This window comes from Cicer arietinum, chromosome 6, assembly GCF_000331145.2.
Source record: "Cicer arietinum cultivar CDC Frontier isolate Library 1 chromosome 6, Cicar.CDCFrontier_v2.0, whole genome shotgun sequence".
NCBI classification, from domain to species: domain Eukaryota; kingdom Viridiplantae; phylum Streptophyta; class Magnoliopsida; order Fabales; family Fabaceae; genus Cicer; species Cicer arietinum.
Genome location: NC_021165.2, coordinates 35,010,641 through 35,027,000, shown reverse-complemented (window position 1 = coordinate 35,027,000; position 16,360 = coordinate 35,010,641). Strand labels below are relative to the sequence as shown.

Sequence of the window (16,360 nt, the reverse complement as noted above, 5' to 3'; positions counted from 1 at the left end):
GATTTGAGTCTTTGTCCATTGACCTTGAAGTTCCGATCGGAGTGTACATCTTTCACTTCGACGGCACCGTGTGGAAATACCTTGGTTACCTTGAAAGGGCCCGACCATCTTGACTTTAGTTTTCCGGGAAACAACTTCAATCTTGAGTTGAATAGGAGAACTAGTTCTCCTTCTTGGAATTCCTTGAATTTGATTTTTTTATCATGCCATTTCTTGGTTTTTTCTTTATATATTTTGGCATTCTCATAAGCAAAATTCCGGAATTCCTCTAACTCGTGAAGTTGAAGAATTCTCGCCTCTCCCGCCTTGCCTGAGTCAAAGTTCAAGTACTTCGTCGCCCAAAATGCTCGATGTTCAAGTTCGAGAGGTAGATGACAAGCTTTACCATACACAATTTGATACGGTGACATACCCAGGGAGGTCTTAAAAGCTGTTCGGTAGGCCCAAAGTGCATCATCAAGTTTCGTTGACCAATCTTTTCATGAGGCAGTTACTGTCTTTTCTAGGATTCGTTTAAGCTGCCTGTTGGAGACTTCAACTTGCCCACTTGTTTGTGGATGGTATGGGGTTGCCACTCTATGACGCACATTATACTTTTTTAGGAGGCATTCCATATTCCTGTTTAGAAAATGGGTGCCTTCGTCACTAATCAAGGTTCGAGGCACACCGAAGCGAGCGAATATGTTCTTCTTGAGAAAGGTGATAACCTGTTTCGAATCATTTGTTGGAGTAGCTATTGCTTCAACCCATTTTGAGACATAATCCACCGCCACCAAAATATAAACTTTGTTATATGACGATGGGAATGGACCCATGAAATCAATACCCCACACATCGAACACTTCTACTTCTAATACAGGATTTTGCGGCATCTCATCCCGTTTTGAGATGTTACCGGTGCACTGGCATCGATCGCATTTCTTCACATAGTTGAATGTATCTTTGAATAATGAAGGCCAGAACAACCCCGATTGTAGAACTCTTGCTGCAGTTCGGTCACCACTGAAATGACCCCCATACTCGGAGTCGTGGCAGTGCCACATTACCTTTTCTTGTTCCTCCTCGGGCACACATCTTCGCAACAGCCCATCCACTCCTCTTTTGTACAGAAAGGGTTCATCCCATACATAGAATTTGGCATCGTGGATAAACTTCTTCCGTTGTTGGTGAGTGAACTCAGATGGGATTGTACCCCCCACCTTGAAATTAGCAAAGTCGGCAAACCAAGGTACCGTGGTAATGGCAAAGATGTGCTCATCAGCAAATTGATCTCGAATCGGTCTAGTGTCCTCATTCTCCACAACCTTCTCCAATCGAGATAGGTGGTCAGCCACAGTGTTCTCTGACCCCCTTTTTATCCCGGATCTCAATGTCAAATTCTTGTAGTAATAGAATCCATCTAAGCAACCGTGGTTTTGATTCCTGCTTAGTAAACAAATACCTCAAGGCAGCATGATCAGTGTAAACAATAACTTTCGATCCTAATAAATAAGACCGAAATTTATCAAAAGCATAGACTACAGCTAATAATTCTTTTTCAGTTGTAGCATAATTGTGTTGTGCCTGATTTAAAACATGACTAGCATAGTAGATCACATGCAACATCTTGTCTTTTCTTTGTCCCAGAACTGCCCCAATAGCACTGTCACTTGCATCACACATGATTTCAAAAGGTAGTGACCAGTCAGGTGCAGTGATGATGGGGGCAGTTATCAGCTGGTTTTTCAAATTGTTAAAAGCATGCAAACAATCCTCATTGAATTCGAAAGGTGTGTCTTTCGCAAGTAAGTTTGTAAGTGGTTTTGCAATTTTTGAAAAATCTTTTATAAACCTTCTATAAAATCCAGCATGGCCTAAAAAGCTTCTAATGCCTTTCTCGTTGGTAGGGGGGAAGTTTTTCAATTACTTCAACTTTGGCCTTGTCTACCTCGATCCCCTTGTGGGAGATTCGGTGGCCTAAAACAATTCCCTCCCTTACCATAAAATGGCATTTCTCCCAATTTAGGACCAAGTTGGATTTTTCACACCTTTCTAATACAAGAGATAGATTAATCAAACAGTTATCAAAGGATGAGCCAAATACAGAAAAGTCGTCCATGAATACCTCAATATGTTTCTCAATCATATCAGAAAATATGGACATCATGCACCTTTGAAATGTGGCTGGCGCATTACATAATCCAAATGGCATTCTTCGATAAGCAAATACCCCATACGGACATGTAAATGCAGTTTTCTCTTGATCCCCGGGTGCTACAGCTATCTGATTGTACCCTGAATAGCCGTCTAGGAAGCAGTAATACTCATGTCCGGCTAACCGCTCAAGCATCTGATCAATGAAAGGGAGCGGGAAATGATCCTTCCTCGTGGCACTATTCAGTCTCCTGTAATCAATACACACTCTCCAGCATGTAACCGTCCGAGTAGGAATTAACTCGTTCTTTTCATTTGTGATGACAGTCGTTCCGCCCTTTTTTGGTACCACTTGGACGGGACTCACCCAAGAGCTATCTGAAATTGGGTATATGAGCCCGGCTTCTAGTAACTTTACCACCTCTTTCCTGATTACTTCTTTCATTACCGGATTCAATCTCCTTTGGGGTTGTACTACCGGTTTGTGATTGTCTTCCATGAGGATTTTGTGCATACAAAAAGTCGGACTTATTCCCTTCAAGTCATCAATGGACCAACCGATAGCACCCTTGTGCTTCCGCAGAATTCTCAACAACTTTTCTTCTTGTAACTCGCTTAAGCTTGCACTGATTATGGCTGGATTTTTTTCTTCTTCACCCAGGAATACATATTTCAAATGAAGAGGCAGCTGCTTGAGTTCAATCAGTGGTGTCTTTTTCTCAGCGGATTTGTCTTCATTCCCTTTCAAGTCCTCCCACCTAGTAGGAAAACGGGGGGAGTAAGATGGCGATGCCTCTAACATGGCCCAAACCTCCTTCATCTTTGGGTCTTCACTTTCTTGAACGACATCTTGGGGTAGACATAAAACTCTTTCTAATGGCAGGCTGGGTGTTTGATGCTTTATTTCTTCATTGACTATCTCATCTAAAATCTCGATTCGATTGCACCCTTCTCTTTCTTTTGAGTGTTCCATGGCTTTTAGAATGTTAAAAGTGACGGTTTCCTCATTTACTTTCAAGGTTAAGGTGCCATCTGCTACATCAATCATAGCTCTCCCTGTTGCCAAGAACGGTCTCCCCAAAATCAAAGGAATGTCGTTGTCTTCCTCCATATCTAGTACCACAAAATCTACTGGAAAAATGAACTTGTCCACTTTAACCAACACATCTTCCACCACTCCATAGGGATGTTTCATCGAGCGGTCCGCAAACTGTAACATCAGCTGTGTGTCCTTGACTTTTCCAATGCCCAATTTTTTGTATATTGAAAGGGGCATAAGACTTACACTAGCCCCAAGATCGCACAAAGCCTTCCCAAAAGTTCTATTTCCAATAGCGCACGGGATTGAGAAGCTTCCAGGGTCCTTGAGCTTCGGCGGTAGTTTTCTCTGTAGTATAGCACTACATTCTTCGGTTAGCATCACTGTTTCACCGCCGATTTTTCTTTTTTTCGACAGAATATCCTTCATGAACTTAGCATATGTCGGCATCTGCTCCAGTGCTTCTGCAAAAGGGATGTTAATATGTAATTTTTTAAAAACATCAAGAAACTTACCAAATTGCTTTTCAGTTTCTTCCCTCCTTAATCTTTGAGGGAATGGAAGTCGAATTTCTGGTTTTGGCAGTGGTTCCCCTTTTTGTACCACGGGTTCTTCCTCCTTTTCAATAGCGATGCGCTCTTCAACCGATATTGGTGTGACCATTTCCTCCCGGTGAGTTGGAGTCAAGGTACTTCTACTCTGTTCGGCTTCAGGTGGTACTTGTTCTCTCACCTTGCCACTCCAAACTTCCTTGTCCCTTAACCGCTTGATCTTATTGTCCTCCATTCTTACAGGTAGTACTTCGAATGACAAGTTATCCTTTAGTTGAATGGTGTCTGGTTTGATCACATGTGACATATCCAAAAAGTATTTCCTTAGTTTTGACACGTGAAACACGTCGTGAATATTGGACAACAACGGAGGCAACGAAACCCGATAAGCCACATGTCCAATTCGTGTAGTAATTTGGTATGGTCCAATAAATTCCGGGGTTAATTTCCTTGATTTTATGGCCCTGCCAACTCCAGTCATAGGCGTAACTCTCAGAAACACATGGTCACCCTCTTCGAATTCTAAAGGTCTGTGACGCTTGACTGCATAACTCCTCTAACGATCTTGTGAGATCTTCATTTTCTCTTTTATCTTCTTGACTTTATATGTAATCTGTTGCACCATCTCAAGTCTTAAAATCATACTCTCATCGTCCTTATACCACCACAAAGGCGTTTGACACTTGCATCCATGCAGAGCCTCATATGGTATCATTTCAATACTTGTCTAGAAACTACTGTTGTAGGTAAACTCAATCAATGGCATTACATCATCCCAGCTTCCTATATCATGTAATACGCATGCCCTCAATAAATCTTTCAGGGACTGATTCATTCTATCAGTCTGTCCGTCCGTTTACGGATGATATGTTGAGGTCAATCTTAGTTTCGTTCCCAAAGCGTCATGCAACACTCCCCAAAAGAGCGACGTGAATTTCAGGTCATGGTCTGATAGCATACTCGATGGTACTCTGTGTAATGTCACAATCTCATCAATATAGATCTCTATTAGCTTATCTATATTATAAATGGTCTTTACTTGTAAAAAGTGTGCGTATTTAGTTAATCGATCCACTATCACCCAAATAGAATAATGTTTTCTTCTTGTTTTTGGCAATTCGGTTATAAAGTTCATGTAAGTGTTGTCCCACTTTCATTCAGGTATATCTAAAGGTTGTAACATTCCAACAGACCATTGAAGTTCCACTTTCGCTTTCTAACAAGTTAAACAAATTGATACATACTCCGCTACATGCCTTTTCATTCTTGACCACCAATAATAATACCTCAAGTCTTGATACATCTTTGTTGCTCCGAGATGGATACTCAATTTGCTCTTATGAACCTCTTCTAAAATTATTTTACTTAGATCCGCAACTGTTGGTACACAAATCCTCCCATTACATCTCAAAATGTTATCTGGTCAAATCTTAAACTCAGTTGTCTTCCCTTGCACTATTATGTTCCTCTTCTCTTGGATTAATACGTCATCTTAAAAATTCGCAATATCTTCAAGTAGACTACTCAAAATCTTAATCATTCCAAATTTCAAAATCCCTGGTGCAAACTCTACGTCCAAGTGTAGGTCTCTAAATGCTTCCCACAACTCCTATTGTCTAGCCATTACTATTGAAGACACTAACACACTTCTTCTACTTAACACATCAGCCACCACATTGGCCTTCCCAGGGTGGTACTGCAATGTGAAATCAAAATCCTTGAGAGTTGATAGCGTTTCAGCAAGTGTACTGAATCGTTGCAAGTAATAATAAAACGGTAGTACCGAGTGTCGAACTCAAGGATTGCGTTTTACTATTGAATTATATTTGATTACTAGAATTGAACAAAAAGGTTCCCAAGTTGATTGAAATAATGTTTGAAATTAACAACAATAATAAAATTGATCTTTTATAATGAGAAAAATGTCAGGGATGAGTTTCACTTCGAATCCAACCTTGGTGTCTAATTTGATCCTAGTTACTGAATTCCTTTATTGAATTATTACCGAATTCTCTTTATTATTCTTGCCCTAATGTCTTAGTGACAGAACCTTTAATTCCAAAGTAACCCCTAATTCCTTAGTGGATTTAAGATTAGAATTAAGCATTACCGTATAGAAATTCTCTTGTAAATTATTGCTTTGCAACTAATTTAATTGGTTTCATGACCTGCATCTATCCCTAGACTACAAATTCATGAATTTCTCATCTCAAGCATTTGTAAAGTCCACTTCCGTTTCAAAATACAAATCGTAGAACATTTTAATGTTGATCAAGCAATAAAAAGCATTAAGCACAGAGATGAGAAAAATAATTCAATAAACTCATTCATATAACTAGAAATCAAATCAGAAAAATAAGGGTTTCATCTGGTTACACTCATCCCTAACAAATAGGGTTTAGTTACTCATGACAGAGATACAAAAGATAAGGGTTAAAGAAGAATTCCAAGAATGATTCATGGATGATTCTTGATAAAACTGCTTCAATCGCGTTAGAAACGGCCGTCTTTGAGTTTCTATGCTAGGGAACAAGTCTCCCAAGTTCCCAATAGTGAAAAAGATCATAAAACAGTAAAAATCTCTTTTTTTATGGTTGCTGGTGCGGGTATCGCGCCCCAGGCGCGCTTGGATGCGCTTGGGCGCGTTTCAACAGTGGCGAATGCTGAGAAATGCGCTTGGCTTGCGCTTGGGCGCGCTCCAGCGCTCAGCATCTGCTATCTAGCGTATATTGCATTTTTCTCCTCTTTCGAGTCTGAATTTGGTTCCGGTGTCTTCATGAAAGTTGTAGCTATGGATCCTAGCTTTCATTTGCATTTGGTTTGACTCCAATTGGACATCTACAACACCAGATATGGCTGAAATACTCTACATGTGTCATGTTGATTTCTCACCAAAATTCAGCACTGCACCAAAACGCAACGCAATGTAAAATTACGAAAAATTCCTACTTAATCACTAAAATAAAACATAAAACATTTAATTTAACTCAAGGAACAAAAATCAACAAAATATATCAAATAAATCCTTAATTTAACTAGTAGTTGAGGATAAATAAGACTAAAATAGTGGGAAAATATGCATATGATGAAGAGTCATCAGCATCCAACTCCCATCCATATTAAATTATAATTTACTTTGATTGTTAACTAGAAAGGATAATGGGTTGTTAATTGAATAAGATGATAGCTTTTATTGTTGCAAACTATATGGAGATTTACTATTTATATACACCATTCATTGCTCTTTAAATAATTTTATTCTTCAGCAAGTTTACTTTTAGTAAGAGAAAGATTTGTCTTTTAATTTTTAATATATTATAACTTTAAAAACCCTTTACAACGATTATGCAGTTGAAGAAAAACTAAGAGAGATAGGTCTAAATTTTAAAGCAAAAGAAAAATAAGCAATGAAGCAGCTACAAAGAGGCTACAAGATGAAACAATCTCTAAAGGTCGAAAAGCTTGATTGTTGCATTTCTTTCTTCCTTTTTGTTTTCTGTGTTGTTCCATGGTTGTAATCACTTGATATACTATTCGCTATGACCTAGATAATGTTGATAGTTCAATTGCATCAGTGGATAAAAAACAAAGCAGAACAATACTAACAATGGTAATATTTAAGTGTTGTCAATGTATGACCATATTAACATGGTAATATTGCATATCATATCTTTTCTGCAGAATACAAATAAAACTTATAGCATATAGTATACATTGCACCTTTTTGAATAGATATTTTTAAGGCATTTTTTCGGTATGCTATTTCAAATTGCTTAAATCCAGTTCAACCCATTTTGATGTTAGTGACATTCGACATTTTCATATAAGTGAAGATTCAAATTACCGACATTTTTATATTCAACATATGATGTTAATGATATGGGACTGTCATTCTTAGTATTTTTATTTTTGTGAATGCGCTAATATTATTCTACAAGATAGACATAAAAATTGTGTGAGTATCAAGACCAAATATTAATTTAAAATGTATAGGTATTGAGATTTTATAAATTGTGTGAGTATCAATTATAATACAGTTGTGTAAACCATATGCATGTTACACATCTTTTTACATGTTACTTCATTAAAATGTGGACTTTCGATAATTAATTAGTTTAAAGATAAATATGTAATTAATTATTATTACTAGGTTTAAATATGCATGTGGTCCCTATAAAATATACCACTTATTGATTTTAGTCCTCATAAGTTTTTTTGTTTGAACTTAGTCCTTGTAAAATCATAGACGATTGATTTTAGTCCATAATGTCAAATCAAAAGTTACAAAAAAAGAGCTGGCAAATCGATGTGGCAGGGAAGAAGACGGGTTTTCCAAAAACCCCTAAACCCCACTTTAAATTTCTATTCGTATTTTTTTAATATAAAATAACGCTAATTATTAAATGATAATTAATAAATTTATTAATTAATAATATAAAATTTTTAAAATTTTTAATATATCATAAAAGATAATGTGTTGGTGTTCATTTATAGGGCCACGTGTCGCGGTGCTCTTTTTTTGTAATGTTGATTTGACGTTAGGGACCAAGGTCGACTGCCTCTGATTTTACAAGAACTAAATTCAAACAAACAAAACTTATAGAGACTAGAATCAAAAAGTAATATATTTACAGAGACCAATCACATATTTATATCTTATTACTATTGTATCTTCCCTTTTAACTATCAAGTGTAATACAATAATAAGAAAAGTGTACAATATACTCCAAAAATATGGACTTTATACAATTAATTAGCTAAATGATAAATATGTATATTATTATTATTATTATTATTATTATTATTATTATTATTATTATTATTATTATTGTGTTTTTCAATAACTTTTAAATCGGACAAACCCATGAGAAGACACACAAGTGCAACATATAGGAAAGTGTGCAATAATTTATTTTATTTTTATGTTTTATTTAAATTTAATATAATAAAAATTAGGTTTAATTGTAATTTTGGTCCCTCTATTTTAGCTGAATCATGAAACTAGTCTCCCCATTTTATTTATCTCCAGTTTTGGTCCCAAACAGAATTTTGATTCAAAACTTGATGAATGGTCAATTTTTTAAGCCACACCACACCATTTATGATCATAGATTTAATGTACAATTGTTGCACCACGAGATCTTGAGACATAGTGTGACTTAAATAAATGCAAAAAAAAAAAAGAAGGTTTAATTGCAGTTTTGGTCCTCCTATTTTAGCTGAATCGCGAAAGTAGTCCCTCCATTTTGTTTCTCCCTAGTTTTAGTCCCCCAAACATAATTTTAGTTCAAAAATGAAATTTCATCAAGTTTTGGAGCAAAATTCTGCTTGGGGGACCAAAACTGGGGAGAAACAAAATGGAGGGACTACTTTCGCAATTCAGTTAAAATAGGGGGACCAAAACTGCAATTAAGCCAAAAAAAAAATTTAATTTCATCAAGTTTCAGACTAAAATTTTGTACGAGGACCAAAACTGAGGAGAAATAAAATAGGGGAACTACATTCGTGATTAAGTTAAAATAGGGGGAGCAAAATTGCAATTGAGCCTAAAAATTAATTTCACTAGTTATTGGAATAATACATTAATGTTTTTTTGAATTAATAAATTCTAATCATGGTTAGTTTTAATTTTTGATTATGTGATTTAATAATTATTTAATATTAAAGTAAATTATAAAAAATTGGCCCCTCCATCTGTCAAAATTTTGGAATAAGAGTAATTATGATATTTTTGTAATAGTTTATAATCTTATATTTATAGTGGTCATATTGTTTTATGAATTAATTGATCGAGAGTCAATAGATATAATAATATAATAAATTTTTCAATATCTTCTTAATGGGGTGTTAACCCATGTAAGAGCAAGAAATTGCCCTGACTGTTCTATATGTTATTAAGTATCATGCAATATATAGAAAAAAATTTAATAAATATTTAATATCAAAATAAATAATAAAAAAATTAATCCATCTATCTATCGAAAGTTTGGATTAAAAATGATTATGATATCTTTATAATAATTTATAGTTTAATATTTATACAAAATAAATATTTTTTAAACTAATTGATTAAGAGTAAATAGATAAAATAATATAAAAAAATTATAGTATCTTCTAAATGAAGCAAACTCCTCCTGAAAGAGCATAGAAATATCATGATCCTTCCCTTTTTACTAAATATAACATATATTCAATTTTTTTTTTATAAATTAAACTAAATCATTGCATTATTCGTGCACTACACGAATTTTCAACTAGGTTTTAGAAACTTTTTAGGTTTAGTTTTTTTAAAATTAATTTTTCTTTTTATTTTTGTTTATTATTCATTTTTTTGTCAACTGTTTATTACTCGTTTGTTTTGAGATAATGGTTGGGCTCCAAGCCCATTTCTTTTTTGTTTCTTCAATTTTACTTGTTTTATTTCCCAATCTCTATTTATATTCTCTAAATAAAAATCAATTTTCCCTCTTTTTTATAAAAATCAATTTTATAAATAAATAAATTATATTTAAAATCTTGTTTATATTTTTGGAGTAAAATAAATGTTTTTATAGTTAATATTATTTTTGTACATTTAATTAAAGGTGCCATTTTTGAATAAGTGATAATACTTTTCTTGCACATAACTAAATTCCGAATTCAGAATTTGGTTTCGAATACCTTTCTTTTCTATTTTTTTTAATTTTTTTCTTATAAAATAAGCAATGGTGGCGACTCCTAGTTTTGAAAGAACTTATTACTACTTTTTTTCGGTTTTCTATTTTCTACCGCGACCTGGCGTATTGTGACACCACCCCTCTCTATTGAAGGAAGAAGAAGATAAGAAGTTTGAATTTGGGAGAGCTGCTCATGTTGGAAGAGGTAGTAGTAGTAGACACTACTCTTGCTACTATTATTCATAATTAGTAACTATGTAATGAAGTGTAAAAAATACGTCCAATCATATTTTAACTATGGTCTTTGTGCCATAATATTATTTCTTACAATATTTTTACTCTCATATTTTATGTTAGATTTATATTTTTAATTCCTAAAAAAATAGTTCAAATTTGATAATACTCAACATTTTAATTTTTAAGAGTGAAAAAGGTTTCACTTAGAAATTTTTTTCAGGGATAGTGTGGAATATTTGACTTAGATTTACACTAGGCTTGCAATAATGTCTCACATAATTCTAAATTTTTTTTAAAAAAATATTTTTTAAAATTAGTAGCTATGCAATAAAGTATACAAAAATATACGTTGAATCATACAAAAATATTTCAACCTTCCTGTAAAAGATCTTTTATTAACATCAAGTATGTTATTACTGAATAAATAGTAGCTTCAACAATTTCTTTGTCCTCAACGCTGATAAATTTCCTGGAATTAATCAGTTCAACGGTCTTTGATGGTTCTATGAATATCCAAAATACAAACGACATGGATGTTTATTGTGTCAACCATTTTGTTAGTCCTAAGCATAGTGCTTCTTCCCCCATGTTGCCTATAAGTACTAGTGGAGTAGGATTGACCTAACCACATAGATATAGGTAAAAACTTTCGCTTAATACTATAAACCTAAAATTCAAGCATATGAGGCTGCATTGATCCTTTTATTTTCAATCTTCACCTTCAACAAGTGTTGGTTTTTTTTAATAAAAAAAAAAATCATTTTTTATGAAGAATGTATCTTTCTTTTCAGACAGAGATTGATAAAAAAAAATATAATTAAATTGCACCATCTCTGTAATAACTGAATGTCTTTTTTTCTCCAGAAGTTGTCGGAATTATTCGTAATAATATATTGGCTATAATAAAAAAAGTCTTATCGATAAAATTATTATTTATACGAGATCTAATTTGAAATATTAGTACATAATAATAGAGTTATAAAAGGTTATTTTTGAAAAAATTATATTTGACATATTAGAATAGTCCATGATTTTTAATCTCTTATAAATAAAAGGAATCGGATATAAAAATCACCGATCACCATTCATATCAATGTTTTATAAATATTTGAGTACGATATGATTTATATAATTAAATGTTTCATAAATGTTCGAGTACAACATGAACTATATAATTAATTTTTGGTCATTAAAAAATTAAGTTGTGCTTTTGTTACTTAAAATCACAGCAATATCGAAGAAATTTATTTGCATAAATAATCATTAACACTATTAACCTTATAACTCAAGATAAATTTGATTACAGTTAAAGAATGAAGGAATATCCAAACATATGAGAGTTTCAATCAAATTTCTTTTTTGTTCATAGTATAGCTAGTGTTGCCTTGAATTCTTTTATGCAACTTTGACTTGTTTTGATGATGGGGTTTTGGCTTTTTTAGATCTATTTTTATCATTATTCTTCTTCTCTGGTTTTTGTTTTTTATTTTATGAATCCCTAGATTTTTTTTATGGAAGTATATTTTATGATCTCAATTTTGAGTTGAAACTATTAATTTTGGGTTTTGAGCTGAATTTATGGGTTTTTTTTTTTTTTCTGCGTTAAAAATGATTTTGTTTTGAAGATGATGTGTTGTGATGAATCACCATTAAATATTACGCATGTCTCTTTGTTGTTGTCTCATCTCTCTCTCATCCCCCTCTCTCTAAGCTTTCTTTATCTATCTCTATTATCTCTCTCTCTTATCTATTTTCCCTCTCTCTCCACTCTATTAATATTTATTGCCATAAATGTCTATAATTATCATAAAGGATGTTGTAGTAAATTTCAATTTTGTTTGTGTTGTCTATTGTTCATCAAATATGGTACAATATAAAAAGTTTATCATGTACTCCTTTGTCATGTCGTACTTACTTTTTTTCATATCAAACGGATCCATTGAGAAATATATTTTTGATAATGTTAAAAATGAAAAATATTATAAAAGAGAAATATAAAAACATAAAGAGAATAATTATAATTTGTAGATGTAAGGTATATATCTTCAAATTTTGGTTTCAAAACGCTATAGTTTTGTAATCTCCAAATTTTGAGTTTAATGACTATGCACCAAATAGTTTTACCTTGCATTTAATACCCATTGTCTTGTCATGTAGTAATATTTATAACAGTATTTTAAAAATAATTATCATATACTCTTTTTTTATAATCAATAATTATTATATACTATATTTTATTGAACGTCGGTATAAAATTAATTTATATTGACGGTGCATTTTTTTTTTATCAAACGATGCATATTATAGTTTTCTCAACTTTTACTTAGTAATTATAATCGTCATTTTATCGGTTAAATATTAATATATTTTTTATATAAATATATATAGTATATAACTTTGCCGCTAAAAATAAATTTTTTGGGTTCATCCTTGTTCAGGAGAACTTAAGTTTGAATTCTGACTGAAACAATTTTTAGCCAAACTTTATCTATCAGTCAAACTCTAAATTACTATGATCTCGTTAATTTGAGAACGAGACGCTTAAAACCAAAATTAGACATTTAATCTTCTTTATTTCTATAATTTTACTTTTAAATTTGTATAAAATTTTACATGCATGATCTATGAGATATAAACTTTCAATCCGAAAAAAAATAAATTGAAAAAAGAATGTAAAATTTTAAAATAGTGAGGATTAAGAAAATTTAAATTAAGAGGATCCAATAGCATGAATACTTGCAGACACATAAGAAAGAAAACAAATTAAGTTATTTTTCATAAATTACATGGTAATAAACTCTGACATCCTTAAAATTGTAATAAAACCATATAAAAACATCAAATTCAAGTTTGTAAATTATTTATATTTATAATTTAATTAATAACATACAAATAATTAATGCATCTAGATAATTATATATCATTAGATCGTATATCACGTCATATAAAATATGTCACATCATTTTTTAGTTCAAAAATTAGAATCAAAATCAAAATGTCAGATTTTAAAATAGAAGAATCAATTTCGTTAATTAATTAAAATAGAGGAACTAAAATTAAAATTAAACCTAAAATTTAAAGTAACCATAAAAAAAATTTAATTAAGTTGATATTTTCGAACATCAACATAGACACATGTACAAAAATAGAGCTATGTTACATTTTTTATGAATTAAGTTATTTCTCATAAATTACATGGTAATAAACTATCATTAACACCCCTAAAATTGCAATAAAACCATATAAAAATATCAATTTCAACTTTGTAAATTATTTATATTTATAATTTAATTAATAACACAAGAATAATTAATGCATCTAGATAATTTTATATCATTAGATCTGTAAAATACATGTTTTTGATGAAGACAAAGAACAAGGAATGTGACCAAAGTTATAAAGCTCAAACAGAAGTCAAATAAATCGAAGTCAACCATGCTCACACAAATTAGAAGATATATAATATAAAAGTACATGATACAATCTAATATTCTTATATTTCAAATGCACATGAGAGCCTTTCATTTTAGCATATGCATCAAAAGGATTTTCAAAGTGTCAAAATATATAAATAATGTTTGAAAATAATATTTTTGGCAAAATACAATGTTGTATTCGAATACAACATGTTGTAGACGAATACAGACAAGTCAGTAGCTAAAACTGAACATCTGTATTCGACTGCAAGATGGTGTAGTCGAATACGAGTGCTATGTCAGTAGCTAAAACTGAACATCTGTATTCGAATACGAGATAGTGTATTCGAATATGAGTGCTAAGTCAATGGTTAAAACTGCACATTTGTATTCGACTATAACTTGGTGTAGCCGAATACAAAACCAAGTCAATGGAAAATTCAAACATCTGTATTTGAATACAAGAATGTGTATTCGAATACAAGCTTCAAAGTTCAAATAAAGTTGAACATTAAAAGGATGTGTATTCGACTACACATAAGATGTAGTCGAATACAACTAGAAACAATGCAATTTTTCAATTCTGAAATGGTTCCAGATAATTGCATTTCTTCATCAAACCTCTAGGAATGATGGCCATTGATATGAAGTGATGTTTATGGACTGTAAATACCCCATAACATCAGTTTAATCGAAATGGCTTCCGCACAACTAATTTTAGAGATGGTGGTAGTAGCAATAAACCACCATGCTTCGTTGGAGAACACTATGACTTTTGGAAGATACACATGCAAGCATAACTTGAGGCACAAGGAGATGATATTTGGGATGCAGTAGAAAATGGTCCCTATGTTCCAAAAACAGTCATCGACAATAAAGAAGAATAAAAAATTAAAGCTTCATGGACAGATGATGACATGATAAAAGTGCTATTTGATAATAAGGCTAAAAGTATGTTACAATCAACACTTGGAATAGATGAATTCTTTCGTGTGTCACATTGCAAAACGGCTAAGGAAATTTGGGATACACTTGAAGTAACACATGAAGGAACTATTGAGGTAAAATGTTCCAAACTCAACACATTATCTCAAGAATATGAATTATTTCGAATGCAGCCTGGAGAATCTATTTTGGACTTACAGAAAAGATTTTCTCACCTGACCAACCATTTTTCGGCACTTGGAAAAATCTTCACTAATGATGAATTTAACCTCAAAGTGTTAAGATCATTAACAAGGGCTTGGCAACCGAAAGTAACAACAATTTCTGAAAAGAAAAGTTTATCAAAGATGTCTCTTTCTGCATTTTTTGGAAAACTTCAAGAACATGAAAACGAACTTGGAAGGTTAGAAAAGAATGAAAGTCAAGAAAAGAAGACCAAGAACATTGCCTTGAAAGCTGAATCGAAAAAACAAATCAATTATGAGAATTCAAATTAAGATGAAAATATAACCTTCCTCGTAAAGAAATTTGGTCAGTTTCTTAAAAACCATAAAACCTTTAAAAGGAAAATTTTCAGAAAGAAGGATGTTTCCAATTTAAGCCAAAACTTCACTTGCTTTGAGTGTGGAAAGCAACGACACAAAAAGGCAGAATGTCCACACACTATTAAGAAAAATACTCTACAAAAGAAAGAATTCAAAAAGGCATATATAGCATGGGAAGACAACGAAGTCAGCTCATCTTCGGATTCAGAAAGTGACGAATGCGCAAATGTCGCCTTGATGGCATCACATCAATCCGACGAAGAAGAAGAGGTTAGTAACAAATACTCTCCTCATCATAATGAGACTAATAGTGAATTAATTATTGAATATAATGATGTTCAAAATGCAATTAAAGAACTACTTATGGAATGTAAAAATCTGTTTAAAATAGTGTCAACTCAAAAGAGACAAATTTCATCTCTTCAAGAGAAAACTGACACTATAGAAAAGGATTATGAGAAATTAAAACATAATTTTACATCCAATAAGTGTGATTCTCTTTCTTTCAAAGTTGTCCAATTAAATAGAGTAATTGAAAGATATGAAAAAGGTCAAGTTGGATTGGAAAATGTTTTAAATATGCAAAGATATTCAAATGACAAAAGTGGTCTTGGTTACACAAAATTTGATAAACCAAGTATAAATAAAACTATCTTTGTTAAAGCAAGTGACCAATCCAAAGAGAAAGTTATAATTATGCAAAGAGATCATCATTTTAAAGATAAAATAATTCAAAAGAGATCTCATATACATACATATAAAAGTAAATATACTCATACATGTTTTTATTGTGGTCTAAATGGCCACACACCTAATGCTTGTCATTTTAGAAACTTTG

The 16,360-nt window shown here is 32.2% G+C and overlaps 1 protein-coding gene across 1 annotated transcript in view; it reads right to left on the bottom strand.

Annotated features, from left to right (window-relative positions):
• The window catches only part of LOC140920709 (uncharacterized), an 18,402-nt gene extending 7,779 nt beyond the window's left edge, over positions 1-10,623 (bottom strand). Inside the window, 5 exon segments of the mRNA XM_073369525.1 lie at positions 24-920; positions 1,047-1,199; positions 1,576-1,888; positions 1,890-3,705; positions 10,515-10,623. Coding sequence (XP_073225626.1) covers positions 24-920; positions 1,047-1,199; positions 1,576-1,888; positions 1,890-3,705; positions 10,515-10,623 — 3,288 coding nt within the window.
• Positions 10,624-16,360: the final 5,737 nt, after the last annotated feature.